The sequence below is a fragment of the Platichthys flesus genome, chromosome 11, assembly GCF_949316205.1.
Source record: "Platichthys flesus chromosome 11, fPlaFle2.1, whole genome shotgun sequence".
Lineage (NCBI taxonomy): Eukaryota > Metazoa > Chordata > Actinopteri > Pleuronectiformes > Pleuronectidae > Platichthys > Platichthys flesus.
Window position 1 is genome coordinate 19,682,954 of NC_084955.1, and position 14,625 is coordinate 19,697,578.

At 47.0% G+C, this 14,625-nt stretch overlaps 1 protein-coding gene across 1 annotated transcript in view; it reads right to left on the minus strand.

Annotated features, from left to right (window-relative positions):
* Positions 1 to 14,039, minus strand: part of cadm4 (cell adhesion molecule 4) — a 144,518-nt gene extending 130,479 nt beyond the window's left edge. Inside the window, exon 1 of the mRNA XM_062399619.1 lies at positions 12,732 to 14,039. Coding sequence (XP_062255603.1) covers positions 12,732 to 12,804 — 73 coding nt within the window. The 5' untranslated portion in view covers positions 12,805 to 14,039. The remainder of the gene's footprint in view (positions 1 to 12,731) is intronic.
* Positions 14,040 to 14,625: the final 586 nt, after the last annotated feature.

Here is a 14,625-nt window from a genome sequence, read left to right on the forward strand (position 1 = left end):
CAAGGCTACCGAATATCAAACCCACTAACGCAGCCCCAGTTCCGCCCCAGTGACACCGGCAACCAGGTACTAGCACTTAAAAAGATACTTTCGGTTTATTACAACTCGGAATTTCATTTTCATATTTTCAGCTGTAGCCGACATACGGTCGGACGTGTTGTAAACATGTCAACACTCTAGTCAGATCTTTTTTAGAGGTAAAACAGAAATACTATGGTAAGTGGAGAAGGCTCTGGAAACTTTGATGGTTGTTTACACTTGGTAATAAATTTCAATCTCCTCCAACTTACTTTGGCAAACTTGGAGATCTGATTAACAACCCAGCTGTGGCCGGGCCATAAAACAATACAAATAATTATCGCAATATAGTTTCCATCAATAGCAACATAACAAAAGGGTCAATGAATATCAATATAATTATTTTGCATTGTGCAAACACAGTGAGGAGGTTTATCACATAATTGATCGACCTCAGATTTGAAAAATGCTTTGTTGTTTATCAAGTGGTTGTTATTGTCGGCTCATAAAAACGAGATTAAAACCACAACATTCACTCAGGAGCAAAACTCTGTCTTTAAACTTAAAAGAAAGAATAATGTGACATTTGTCGTGAAGTTTATCGTCGACTGATAAGAACATTTTTATCTACAACCTAAAGCAAGGGAACAACTGCGGTAGTTATTAAATTCTAAATTGCTGCAGTCTGTAAACTGTGATGGATGTTTATATAAAAAAGTTGATAGTAATCTTAGTCGGTCTTCCAATTCAGTCTGTGAAACTACAGATTTGATTAACATCCCACTCTTGCATTTACTCTATTTGACTTATGTGTGATCATATCTCAGCAAAATGTAGAAAAACTGGTTAAGACCACAAACACATGTCATAAAACAGAATAATCTTTTAGTTTGAAGACGAAAGCATCAACCACGTTCAGATCAACAGCAGAATCCTTCTCTGAGGTTTGAACTCGTCTTCAACCTTCAGTTGGGAAATCGAGAGCAGGGTCACGGTCATAGTTGTTTGTAGACGTCTGTTATTCAATGGCTGATTGTTACGTGGCGAGCGGTCACATGTGCTGAGTGCTGCTCGGAATACGACAAAGTGTTTGTTACATCAGCTTCACACATAAACCCACACGCACAAAGGGAAACAGGACAACAGATGCATTCTGGGCAAACAAATCAGTTTTTTTTTCCTTTTGTGATTGTGCTGTTGGCCGTCAGTGTGAGTGGGCGACCTAATCACGTAGAGGTGTTACAGTGACGATCGAGTGTGTGTGTGTGTGTGTGTGTGTGTGTGTCTGTGTACTCTATACATGCACTGTAACTATGTGCGTTTGCCTAAGGCTGAAGTGATGATGGGCTGTTATCACCCACCCTCCCCTTCCCTCCCTCATCTCACCTCTGTCCTCTCCGGGTCCATGCAGGTCCATAGATAATTTTTGGAAGGTCAGCGTTTCTCACCTCCACCACCACCACCACTTCCCCCTCACCATCACCTCCACATACACCCTGGCCCCGCCACTTCTCCATTGGATGGGCGAAGCGGTGGTGGCTACCTGCCTGGCTCTTTGATTGACTGCAGGGCTGCTGGGTGAGCGCCACTGTATCTGTGCTGTGTTTATTGCTTCTTTCACCTTCGCGGTAATTGAGTCCCTTCCCCAATGCGAAATATGCACAGTCAGACGGGCGTGTGTGTGTGTGTGTGTGTGTGTGTGGGAGGAAGAAACTTGTCTGGCATGTGTGCACGTGTGGGGGACAGACTGACAGGCAACATAACTCAATTTTATCAATTTTAAAGGGAACCTGATGGCTGTTTTGGTGTGTGTGTGTGTGTGTATGTGTGTGTGTGTGTGTGTGTCTGTCTGTGTGCGTCTCCGTGTGCAGCTATCTGACAGACAGACAACTTTGTGCATGTGGGCTGCTATAAAATATAGCCCTGTGAAACTTTACACAAGACAACTTGGCATATCTCTAAAAAGAAGATGTGTTTACGTGTGTGTGTGTGTTGAATTTGAAAAAAGTCCCCAACGATATAAAAATGTATCTCACGAGCACACGCCTGGATATGTAAAATGTATCATGTGTCGTGCTCAGCCAGTCAGGAGTGTGTTTGGCATGACAAAAACACAAGGACAATGATGCATGTGTATGTGCCTGCGTGTGTGAGCAGAATACCACTGAGGCTCTTTCAGCAACACAAAAACAAGGGCACAGACACACACAACTGTAAAATGGCCAAATGTGCCACGAATAGGCCAAGAAGGAGAGATGAGACATGATTTATAATGGATAAGTGAGGTGCAGTGTCACAAAGGTTAAGGAAGAAAGATGGAAATAGAGGAGAAGAGAGAGGAGGGATGAACTGTGTGTGTGTGTGTGTGTGTGTGTGTGTGTGTGTGTGTGTGTGTGTGTGTGTGTTGATGAAAAAAGATGGGTAGGAAGTAGACAAGGGAGTTCAATATGAAGGAGAAAAACTCTCCTTTGCTGTAAATAACAAGGTACAAAGTTATGCACAGGCTTAAGGAGACATGCAAGAAGTTAGGGAGGAGAGAGGAGGACGGTGGAGGGGGGGGGGATGAAGGTTTACCTTCAACAGCAATGGGAAGGGGAGAGGGTGAATGGGAGATGAATGAAGACGGTTGGGGGGGACGGTGCAATCTCTGAACTGCACATATGGTGGAAATCCGCCTCCACCTTCAGAATATTGCAGTGCGGCATATAAGTAAAATGCATAGTTCAGCAAGTCCAGAGCGGGAGAGGCGGGGAGAGAACGTAAATCTGGAGGTAAAGCTAAAAAAAATTATAAATACAAATCTATTGACTATAAAAAAGAAAACAAAGTTAACAGAAAAAGGACGGGAGAGGAAGTTTAACATATTCAAAGAAAAAGCCACAGCAGCTGGCAGGAAATAAAATGTAATATTGGAAAAGAAATGATGGGACTTGTGCAAATGAAGGGAGAGAGGGAGGGAAGTAAAGAGTCAGACAGTGGGAGAAAACCATTTTGTCTATGCAAATGAGAGGAGGAAAGCAGAGGCACAGGCGCTGAAGCCGGCCACCTGGGTCCTGTAAATCTCTTCTCCTCCTCGCCCTCCCCTCGCCGTCTACCTCTCCATACCTGCTCCTGGCATCCGTATAGCCCGTGGCTACTGTGTGAGGGAAGTAGATGGGGAGAGGAGTCAGCAGACAGCGGGGAGCAAGGAGAGTTTGCCAAAGGATCCACCAGCAGGCGATCCTGGCAATGAAAAGTCTCTGCACCAGACTATGACTTTTGTCAGCTACTAGTGATTACACTGCTTATTGTAAACTAAACCACTAACAGCTGGAGAAGACGTGGACAACTGCACCTGGAACACACAGGTGGAAGATGTGCACGAGCGTGGACCTTGATATTTAAGTACCACCCGGGAGGAATAGATTGCCACAAACAGCCTCGGCCACTATTTTACTTCGCATGAGGGAATATAGAATATTTTTGCATATCCACAAAAACAACTGCTACGGTCAAAGTTGTCACATTGACATTTAAGCTCAATTGATTGAGTCAAAACAGCTTCAACCTTAAAAGTTGCCTATAGCTGCCTGCAGCTCTGGAGGCCACAGTGAATTAATTTATTTCTTATTCACCCCATATTAGTTAGGATGAAAAGAAAGCAAAACATCCTTTCATTCTCTTCTTCTGAAGAAACATTACAAAGCCAGCCTATTACACACAGGAGGCGATGCTGGAAAATAACAGCTTCCTTAGCAACACTGTTATACGGTCTCCTGTTGGATGAGCTTGACCTCTGCCTGCACTGCAACGCTTCCTCAGAATTGATGTTTGGAGCGCAGCTTCATTTGCTCGGCGAACGTAAATGGAATGATTAAAAACACTGGCAGCTTGTGCCCATTCACCGATCCTGCTTAATGCCACGTTAATTAAAACATGCCACAATAATACTCCTTAGCTAGATGTTTAGCTGCCTGCTGTGTATTATATTAACATTATACTAAACCCTTGTTCAGTGCAGCATTCGATCAATATAGTTCACTATTGTATGCAAACCTTTCTGTCTATACCATTACATATCCTTGACAATGACCCAATGCACTCGTGCTATAGCTGTACCGTGGTACTCAAAGGAACAGCACTACCACTCCGGATCCTGGAGAGCACAAACAAAAAGACACTACATCACCACTGAGACCCTTGAACCAGCTTAACACTGCGGGAGAATTTGAAGTGAGAAACCATTGAGTGAAGAAAGACTGATGGGGGCGTAAAAAGAATAAGGAATAAAAAAAAAAAAAAAAGAGGCAATGTGAGGAGAACCAGTACAGCAATCAAGAGTTTACAAAAGCACGTCTGGCTTGAGATTAAAAAGGCAGGAAGAGATAGTGCTGCATGGACATTCAAATTAAAAACACTGTCTGCATTCGTGAATACGTTTGTGTGCTTGGAACTAAATCACCAGGTGTGTCTGTCTGTCTACTATGTGCTAGAGAAGCTCATGAAAAAGGAGGCCACAGAGAGAACATGGCATTTAAAAAAGCTGCAGCAAATAAGTTTGGAAACTCCAAAAGATCTCCACAGTCTCCTCGGAGGGTGCTGTAGTGTTGGCTCATATGCAAATGTGTGTTTGAGTGCATGCACACAAGGCAATGTGCGTGCTCCGCGCATGTTTCTGCACATTTCTGTTCTGCGACCAGTGATTTAGTCATCATTTGGGATCAACCTGCTTTATAATTACCAATGGTTTATGTTTGTTTTTAATTTACCCCATAAGCTCATAAATCGCTGTCCCCACAGTACAACTCAAATCTATTTCCATGGTAAATAGGCATCAGCTATGACTGCGTATACAACTAGTGGTGCCACAAAACTAAATATGCCCCCCCCCTATTGCAGTCGGAAGTTGGATGTAGAAAAGATTTTGCACAGCTCAGTTAAACAAATTGTGTTTTATAGGAGAAAGAAGTTTGGCGTCGGAAAAGATTTTTTTTGTTGACATTGGTTTGTCTATACTAATCAAATCTTAAAAATTCGATTTCATCTTAGTTGTTGAAACTTGCAAATATCAAGGGTCACGTTATCTCAAATATATCCCAGTGACATATTAACCAGATGCATCTCTCAGCCTACATCACCTCTAATTTTGATTTGTGATCTTTATCTTCTGGTTGCTTTCACAGATTCTTTTTTGTTGCACTTTTGGAAAGTTCCTGCTATTCAAAGCAAAGATCACCATCCCTTAACAAATCAAGACGGATCAGTCGTTCGACTGGAAACTAGACGACTGAAACAGTAGAGAACTGCTCTGACACGAGGGCGACAGATGGCAGCCATCTTGGCCCTTGGGAAGTGAAAAATAATCAAGAATGAAAGCACATTCCCCCACAGCTTTCTTTTATTAGTTTCTCTCGCAATAAAGTATGTTACTGTATATGCAGTCAAGCGGCGGCAGTGCCATGCTGTTTGTACTGCATCGCTCTCCAGAATGTAGGATCTATATTGCAGACACAAAAAAAACACTTGTCGTCCAGGGCAACATGGTCCACAACAGCTAAAAATGACTTTGGTGCCTCCCACTGAACCCCACTGGCCCCTGCAAGCTGCTCTGCAGTGCAATTCACTAGTGTGGCCCAGCAGGTGGCAGTTGCTAGGAACCACCATTTCTCCGCCACTGCGCACAGTGCCCAAGGCCTGTGTGAAACTCATTCGGTATCACAGACTCCACTGCTGTTCCACTTCACTCTTCTGCCACAGCCAGGAAGGAAAGAGAGAGCCCTTCTGTGGTCCACGATAACATGATTCGCCCAACAGATGGACACAGAGATGGGAACATGTCTGTGAACATGAGATAAAGGGCCACTTCAATCTGCCGGTGCACTTTATTGGAAAGGGGGGGGGGGGGGGGGGGGGGGGTTACCTCTCCTAACGGCCATAAGGTGAATCAGCAGTCATGCACTTAAATGCCCCACCAGCCGCTCAGGGAGAAATGAATCCTGGGAGAGAATCAAACGCAGCTTTCCTTCAAGGTCGTTGGTGCATGGCCACTCTTTAAGTGGCCTTGCCAACTGTAACAATCTCTGCAGAAACAATCACAGCACCAATCCAATTTGGCCGTCCTTCTTTCCTCTGTACTTCAGCGCAGACGGCTGCATAGCCTCACTTTTGTTTTGCCCCGCTGAAAGCAGAGCATGAATTGATGACCTTATGAATCTCAAAAGAACCCAGCCAATCATTGCGGTAAATCTCGTCCGGGAACATTGAGCATGACCGCCGGCCTCTTCCCCTCAATCCTTCCCTTTTCTTTCTTCTTGCTTTGTCTATCCCTCTCTCGGTCATGCCGGCCTACAAGTGTTTTGTCGTCTTTGAGATCAGCCGACTTTTCAAGGATTGTTTTCATGTGCTGCTAAATTATTGCCTTTAATGAATTGTTGTTTACTGTTTGCTAATGAAGTGGATGAAAGCGTACTACTCCTGATGTTGAGGCCCTTGTCTCAGGAACGCAGGAGACAAAGAGGGGAAAAGAAAGATAAAGACAAGCTGCAGGGAGTGGAGGAGTGCATCAGTTTAGAAGAAGCTGCACTTGAGTTTTTCTCAGTCGCTATGTCAACAATCACTTGGCATCTGTCCAGAATGGAGCTGGAGTTTGATCTATTGGTAGCTGCTGTTATCCCTTATTTCTCGTGGAGAGATAGCATTCTGTTCTTCCATCGCATACAGTATCCCTGAATGTGTGGTTTTGTCTAACATTTGCAAATATGTGTGATCAACACAAAGACCTGATAATCTGCTACTGACTAAATGTCTCCACACTTGCCAATATGATGGAGGAGATGATTGCATTTTTGAAAACGTGTCATTATTGAGGTTTCTGTAACCACTGCGACTGACAACTGCTTTATTCATGCCAGACATGTTCTTAGTCTGAAATGAATTCACCACTCGAGACAGTTTGAGAGTTTTCAAAGATAGAAAACTCACCGGGGACCTCTCCAGCATTGTTGTGGCCGCTTCTCATAATTTCCATCTGATTTCCCAGTAGATAAGTGCACTGCTTTGCCTGGTAATTTTTTTTGCATCCAACAATCTCATCAAAGCGAATCTATCGATGGCGACGATACAAAGAAATGGATTCTGTACAAGTCTCTGGACCGGAGCGCCATGTAGCCTCGCTGAGAGTGGGAGGACTCGCCATGGGCTCGCTGGGAAAACAATGTCAATACCTGCTGGTGTCTGCGAGTCTGTGTCGGCTTGTGTGCGGACTGTGACCTCATCGATCATGGCGCCTCGTCTCTCTGGACTGGTCACCCACACAGCGCTTGCCCCCTCGCCCTCTTTATCTCTATGTATCGCCATCCATCTCTCAGTCTCCCCTCACCCCCATCCATCTCTCACAGCAGGTCCCTCCTTCTTAATATCACCCTTCCTCAATTTATTGGGCACTCTTTGCAGCCGGGGTTGCCGTCTCTCCCTCTCTCTCTTGTCTTTTTATTTTTTTTAAACATGTACAACCCCCCATTTTAGAGTTGAAATCCTGCAATCATTCACTCGTTTGTTGGAGTCCTCTCTGCCTGACTTTCTCCTCCGCTCCGCTCTTCCCTGCTCCACTGGTCTGTGACGCATGCCCCTGGCCCTGTTCCTCCCCTCCTCGCTCTCTTCCTTCAATCCTTTATACACTGTGCAGCCAGCCATCTTTACCCCTCTCTCTTTCACTCTCCCTCCCTGACCTCATCAGTCCCTCGGTGGCCCCGCTAAGCCTGGTCACTCTTCATCAGCTGGCCCCCACTGGACACACAGACCTCCCAAGGGGTAAGGGGAAAAGGGGTCTAGTTGGCAACCTCCGGGCCCGGGCTTGACAGTTCCACCTGGGTTTAAGTCCAGCTAATCCTCCTCGGCCCTGGAGGAGCACCTTATTAACAGCTTCCTCTCATCTCTACATCAACATCATCATCTTCCCAACGAGAGGTGTGTTAGCACCTGAGCTGGCAGAATCTGAACATTCAAGCTTTCCAATTTTAGGCACTTGCCCTTTTCAGTTCAATCAGCCTCTCTCGTCCAATCATGGCTGGTGAGGGCTCCGTCCCAGTGCCTGAATGGGGATAATCACCTTGGTTGCCAGCGTTACTGGAGGTCGCCGTCTGGCCATGTTAGCATTACGCTCTGCAGGAGTTCTGGAAACAGGTATCACAGCAGCAGGCGAGGGTGTTAAACAAGCCCAGGGATGAGCAGGCGGTACAAACATTTACTCTTTTAGTCATGGAAACTGTGTCACCAGTAGTGAGGAATGCTCACCCCATGGCACCAGTATTTAAATAGTTTTTTTTTCCAGACTCAGGATGCCATCTTTTCCTCTGCGCCGACATCCCCCGACCAAAACTCAACGTCGACTGGCTTTAAAACACAAGCACACCCTGTACCCCAGTAAAAACAATACACAGCAAACCCCTTTTGTGTGTATCGCCGAGAAGGGATGCAGCGGGAATCGCCGCTTTGTGATTTCACACTCCACTGGCAAAGACAAATGTGAGCGGGGTCAGTGGCTGGAGAAAAGCTGCTGGCTCAGGGGACATCAGGTCGCAGTATGGGAAGCTGCACCCAGGGGGGGGGGGGGCGTCTTGCTTCTGTACCAAGCCAATCGGATCAGATGCAGTTAGAGAACGCCTGATTGATTGGCAGGCTTCGGATGCCAGCAAATGGAGGAGATGTCCTTGGCATCCTGTTTTTAGCATAAAAAAAAAAACTTCAGCAGCAAAGTTGGTGAAACGCCAGTTGTTCTCAAAGAGAGAGAGAGACACGTAAGGACGACATAGATCACCATTATGATAATCGCAAGTGGCTCTGTCTGGGGAATAGTAATGGGAGGGAGATGAGGTGGCAGTCATAAAGAGTGTTTCTACATTAGCACTGGCCTGATTAGACTGACAGAAAGTTTCACTAATGGACAATTAAACAAATGGTCAAACGAGATATAAGGCTTCAATTACCGATTGGCTCCTCTGTGTGAGTCTTTCAAGCGTTGTGTCTCATGTATTCGGTTTCTAAATGAACCTCTCCACGAGGACAACACAAAACACCGCGCAGTAAACAGGAACTGACAAGGGATATGAGATGGTTTAATGATGTATCCTTTCACTGGAAACTTTTCCTCTTTCGCTCTATTTCCACTCAAGTCAGTGTTAAAAATAAAAATCCTCCACGGACCTGGTCTATAATGCTGGAGGGGGCTATTGAGATGTAATCACTGTATGAAACAACAGCAGTTCAAAACAAGGAGTTATGGATTGCATTCAAAAGGAGATAATTATGGTAAAATACATCACCTGTACCTGAGCCGAGGAACTTCTGAGTAACGGACCAATAAAAGCTCGGGGGAGAATAAAACCAGCCCACTCTAAGCTCCGTAACTCTTTGCGTCGTGACTTGCCCAAGAAGCCACACAGTCCAATTTGTTTATGGAGCTTATGCCGAGGCAGTTGCTCAGCTGAGATAGTGGGCCACCCTGTCAGGACCCTTCATGACTGCATCAGTTGATCAAACAGGGCTTCGCACCCCCGCAGCAGGCAGCATGACGGGCACGCCACAACTGTCTGCCAAGTTCAAGTTGTCCAATTATTTAGACCTGCAAAAAATACTTAAAATAAAAATAATGTAGCACTGAATCCCGATTGTTTGCAGGGCTCACGATTTACACCGTGAACCAGGAGATGTCGGGGCCAGAGAGCAAGGATGGAAGGTCTCGCTCTTTTTAATTAAATTGTCAAGACGTTTATTTTATTTTGTTTTGGGGATAACCCATCCGCCCACGATAAACCTTGGCTCGCGGTGAAGACTTTTTCTTCGCATTAGAGAACAAAGACATTGAAAGAGCAAGGCCACTGCCATGGGGAGGAAAGTGAAAAAGGCAATCTTTGCTGTGGCGTGATGCAAACTGCACCTGACAAGCATCAAAAACTGCAATTGGAGTCAGAAAAGCTCTTGCATGCAGAGTCCTATTCCTTTTTTCACCAGAGAAACTCAGATATACTACGTAAGCTGTCATCAGGCAAAGTGTATGGGCTTGTGCACCTATGTAGCATAAGCGTGCTCATGTGCATCCACACTTAGTTCTTGTGTATACAGCATTGTCCTGCGTGTTTGTGTTTACACGCCAGGCCTCCCTTCTGTGACTCACAGCGACATTGATTTATGCATGGCCTCTGTGTGTGTGTGTGTGTGTGTGTGTGTGTGTGTGTGTGTGTGTGTGTGTGTGTATACCAGCTATAATTGCTATTCAAATCTCCTCCCACAACTACGTCCAACTGCTGCCGTGTTTCAACCGCCAGAATCCCAGCCAAGGTCCAAAATGGGCAACAAGCTCAAACGGATGACTCTCATCGCAATAACCCAATAAACAAATGGAGGTGATTTAATGCACACGGCGATAAGGAAGGTGGTAATGGAGGCATGGGAAGGCTGGGGAGGAGGAGGAGGAACCTCGGTGATGGAGGGGGGGGCGTGGTGGTCGTTAAGGTTGGTCAGCAGAGGTGGAGTTAACAGCATTTGTTACTGTACGTGGAGTTTGGCCCACAGCTGCTGAGGATCAGCCACCCCCACAAAGCCATGCACTCAGCGCACAAACACATTGTGTGTGTGACTAATTGTGTGTGTGTGTGTGTGTGTGTGTGTTTGTGTGTGTGTGTGTGTCCCTCAGGCCTGCCCGTCAGACACACTGTGAAGTCTCTCTGCTTTTCTTCTCCCACTCTTCTTCTCCTCCCTTGCTCTTTTCTGTCGTTCTTGTTCTCTCCATCTCTACTGTCTCTCTTTCGTTTGACAGAGGAGATCCACGTCTCGCACCCCCGCCATCATCAGAGCACCCTCTCCATCTATCCGTCCACTCATCCGTCAGTCCGCCCAATCAATCTGTCCATCTCTATCCTCGAATAATAACAACCACCATCCCCCATATCCTCCCACTGTTTCTCTGTCTCCGTCTTTCCTCTCAATCGATTTTGACATTTTTCTATTTGGAGGGAAATGTAGAATTGTGATTCGTTATAATTTTTCTAAAACACACACGTACATACGTGCTACGTGTTTGGAAACAAACCATCTTAGCACACATTCCTCCTTTCCTCCTTTCCTCCATCCATTCCGGGGCTGCACCACCCCTCCACCCCCCCGGCCGCCTGTCTCTCCAGGCCCCTGTCAGTGGCTAGATTAATGGCAGTGATCAGTGCGCAGCCCCCAGCAGAGGTTGCCTGCAGCTCAGGCAAAACCCGGCACTGTGAGCAGCACGCAGGGCGATGAACACAGGCATCAGGCTCATTTACATACAACGCACAAGCTTCCTGAAGGGGCAGTGAGGCACACACACGCAAACACCTTAACACAGTAGTTCACTTAAACCAACATAAAAAAAAACACCCACACAGCCATGCATATAAATGAACCATACACCATTCCTGGAGCAGACATAAAAATACACCAAACACACACACACAAGAGGAGAAATCAATACACAGGCCACGGTGAGGGTGGAATCAGTGCAGCCAGGAGAATGGATACAGGAGCAAAGTAGCCTTCCCTGTGTATGAGCTGCGAGAGACGTCAAGACAGCACAGCAGAAGGCCTCCTGTGTGACAGTGTCCGACCTGGCACTTAACCCCTTCACTGCCTCGGGACAAGGTAAACAAAGCCCCCCGACGGAGCACAACACCAGTGCAGCCACTGGGAGCTGTGTGTGCAACCTCCTCGTTTGTCAGTAACTGGAGCTTTTGCTGCAATTGTATAAGCTTTGTTATGAGTCTGCATTGCAATCCACACGCAGCAACACTGCACCGAGGCTGTAAAGGTCGTTCGGAGTTACGATCGAGCCTGGACCAAATCCCAGTTGTGTTTGCAGGATGATGCCCTTTACACCGGGAACATGCAGGAAACCAGTGTGACAGAGGGATGCAGAGCTGTCCCAAGCTGAGATGCACCAGTAGGGGAGGGGGTCAGCAGAGCAACAAAGCCACTGCAGGTGCCGTTATGAGGGCTGTGTATTACATTGCCTGGTGTTATTGGATCTGATAAGGTGAGGTCTCAGAGGTCCTTTCAGTGCCGCTGTAGAATATGAAAGCAGCGACACACACCACTGGCCGAGCCCCTGCGCGTCGGCTCCACTGCGGGCATTTGTTATGTGCTCTCTGTCAGATTGTTTATGTGCATGCGTGGATGTCCACTCACACACACACACACACACACACACACACACACAATAACACCACACAAAAATCTATGACGCACAAGGGTCAAGAGAGCACGATAAGATTTCATGGAATATTGCTGCGTGGGAGAAAAGTAAAAGCGAGCGCGAGCCCTTTCACTTTTGCTTTCATTCCAGTGGGGGGATTTTCTTAGGGTCTTTCCAGCGGATCATTGGAGAAGTGATCCTCACAACGACTCACACCCAAGTCGCTAAACGGATGTAGGCTTGCGCAAAGGGGCTCTGACTCTACTGGTGAATACTAATGCTGCGGGTCCGCATTCAGGACGGTTTTGTTAGACTGAAATAAATGCACGTGTTTGTGTGTTTTTTTGTCCAGCGGCGCGCGCCTGCTTCCCCCTCTGCCTCTCCAAACCGCCTCGGTCCGTTTTTACGCGTCATTCTGCGTCTTCTCGGAGGAGTTGAGACAACTTACACAGTCGGAATTACACACCGACAACCTCCGGACACTCTTCCCGTTCACACTACACATTCACCCGAGCCTTACCGGTGCGCGCCAGGCAGGCGACAGTGATGATGGTGAGCGGGACGCAGTAGTTCCACACGGTCGCTAGAGCCATCGCCGTCGCTGGTACTCCCGCCTCTCTGCCGGACGTCTTGCTCAGTATTCCTCTTCCTTTGGAGAAATCAGAGTGACAGGAACCCGCAGGTTCACTCTCCGACAGCGCCTTCAGCTTCTCCTCTTGTGCGTGCGTGTTTGTGTGTGTGTGCGTTCGGCTTGTTGGTGCGTGCGCACGCGTGCCACCGTGCTTGGACGAGTGTGTGTTTTACCAAAGCGCTCGGTGCGCAACAGCAGGTGTTTACATAGTAAGATTCCCTCGCTCTTTCTCACGCGCACACACACACACTTTCTGTCACTGTGTCAGCCTGGATGTGACAGCTCGGCCGGTTTTTCTTAGTTCCTTTACATTGGAAGTGTATTTAAAAGCTCCCCAACGAGGCGGGCCCCGTGCGTCAATCCGACCAATAGCAGCGACCAAGAGCAGGTGGAGGGGTGTGCGGAGGAGAGAGAGGGGCCGGGCTTCACGGGAGCAGAGGAGCTGAAGAGCAGTGAGGGACGGGGGCCCGCGTCTTCCAATTAATTGCATTCAATTCGCTGTAAACGTGATTGATAACCAACATTAATTTTCCGACTCAAATAACCAATTTATTTCAAATTCAGCCCCTCGGAGCGAAAAGGAAGCGTGGCACATTGATTAAGATGACGAAAGTGAAGCAGATGTTTATTGTTGGATGAGACAACAATGTTGCAGTCATTTATTGTATGCTGGAGTCAATTGGAAACAGATTATGCAGATGAATCCGTGCTTTTATTGTGTGTGTGCTGCTGATTCATTTGCATGTCATGTGCACTCACCTTTTCCATACTCTAAGTCTGACATATTGTTTTATCTTTCATGTTTTTACTCTATCACGTTTCTTTTTGTGCCTATTCGCTGATTTATGCAGGAGCTGCGGTGTCAGATCATCTCCTCTGTGCAGCAGCAGCATCCTCCGGGTGTTTGGAGTTGAAGGGACATTCAGTCGCTGAAGCTGCTTTGTCTCCAACAATATCCACAGGACTCATCGAGGGGAGCTGCACACAGACCTGAATGTATCCAGTTAATTCACCGTTCACGATGATGCTAATGGCCCGCAACAAAAACTTGTGCTCCGGATGAGCCAGGGTTTCTGCTCATGTGTAGTCAGGGCCTATTAGGTCCTGCTAAAGGGGCTCTTTAAATTTGCCCTCACGCTGTGGCCATAGTTTGCCCATAATTGCGTTTTCTAGTCAGAGAGCACTGCTCCATTATGAAAATTGTTTCTCTTTCCACATCTCTTTTCCCCCTCCTCCCTCCCTCCCTCCCTAATCCAGTGTTTCGCCACGGGCCTGTGAGCCTCAAGCATGTTTTTTGTAACTGTGTCTTTGGCGCCCCCTTCAGGTAACATTGGGGCATAGCATGTCACGGGTCTCCAATCTGCTTTGGCGACTCTCTCATCTGTCACAAATCCTCCAGACACTTTGGTCAGTTTGGTTCAAACAGTCAGAGCAGTTCAAACAGGCTGCGGGCATCAAAGAAGTCGGTTAGCATTAATATTTATATGTTCTACCCTTGACTTCCACAAAGCTTCGTTTGAGCACTCGCCTCGTGTCTCACCTCGCCTCGTGGATCTGTGGGACCTCTTAACGTCTGCCGCTAAACGAGTCTCTTTCCTGACACGTGTTTTAACCTTGTTGTTTCGACGAAAAGTTATATGTCCCCAGCTCCCATCCCAGCCCATTATTACCCATCAGCCTCTCTGCCAGTGTTTGTCCCCCACTTGGCAGGGAGCCTCCCCGTCCCTCGCACCAGATGCAGCATTGTCAGGAAGTAATGAGGGGAAACACCTGCTTCACCAGC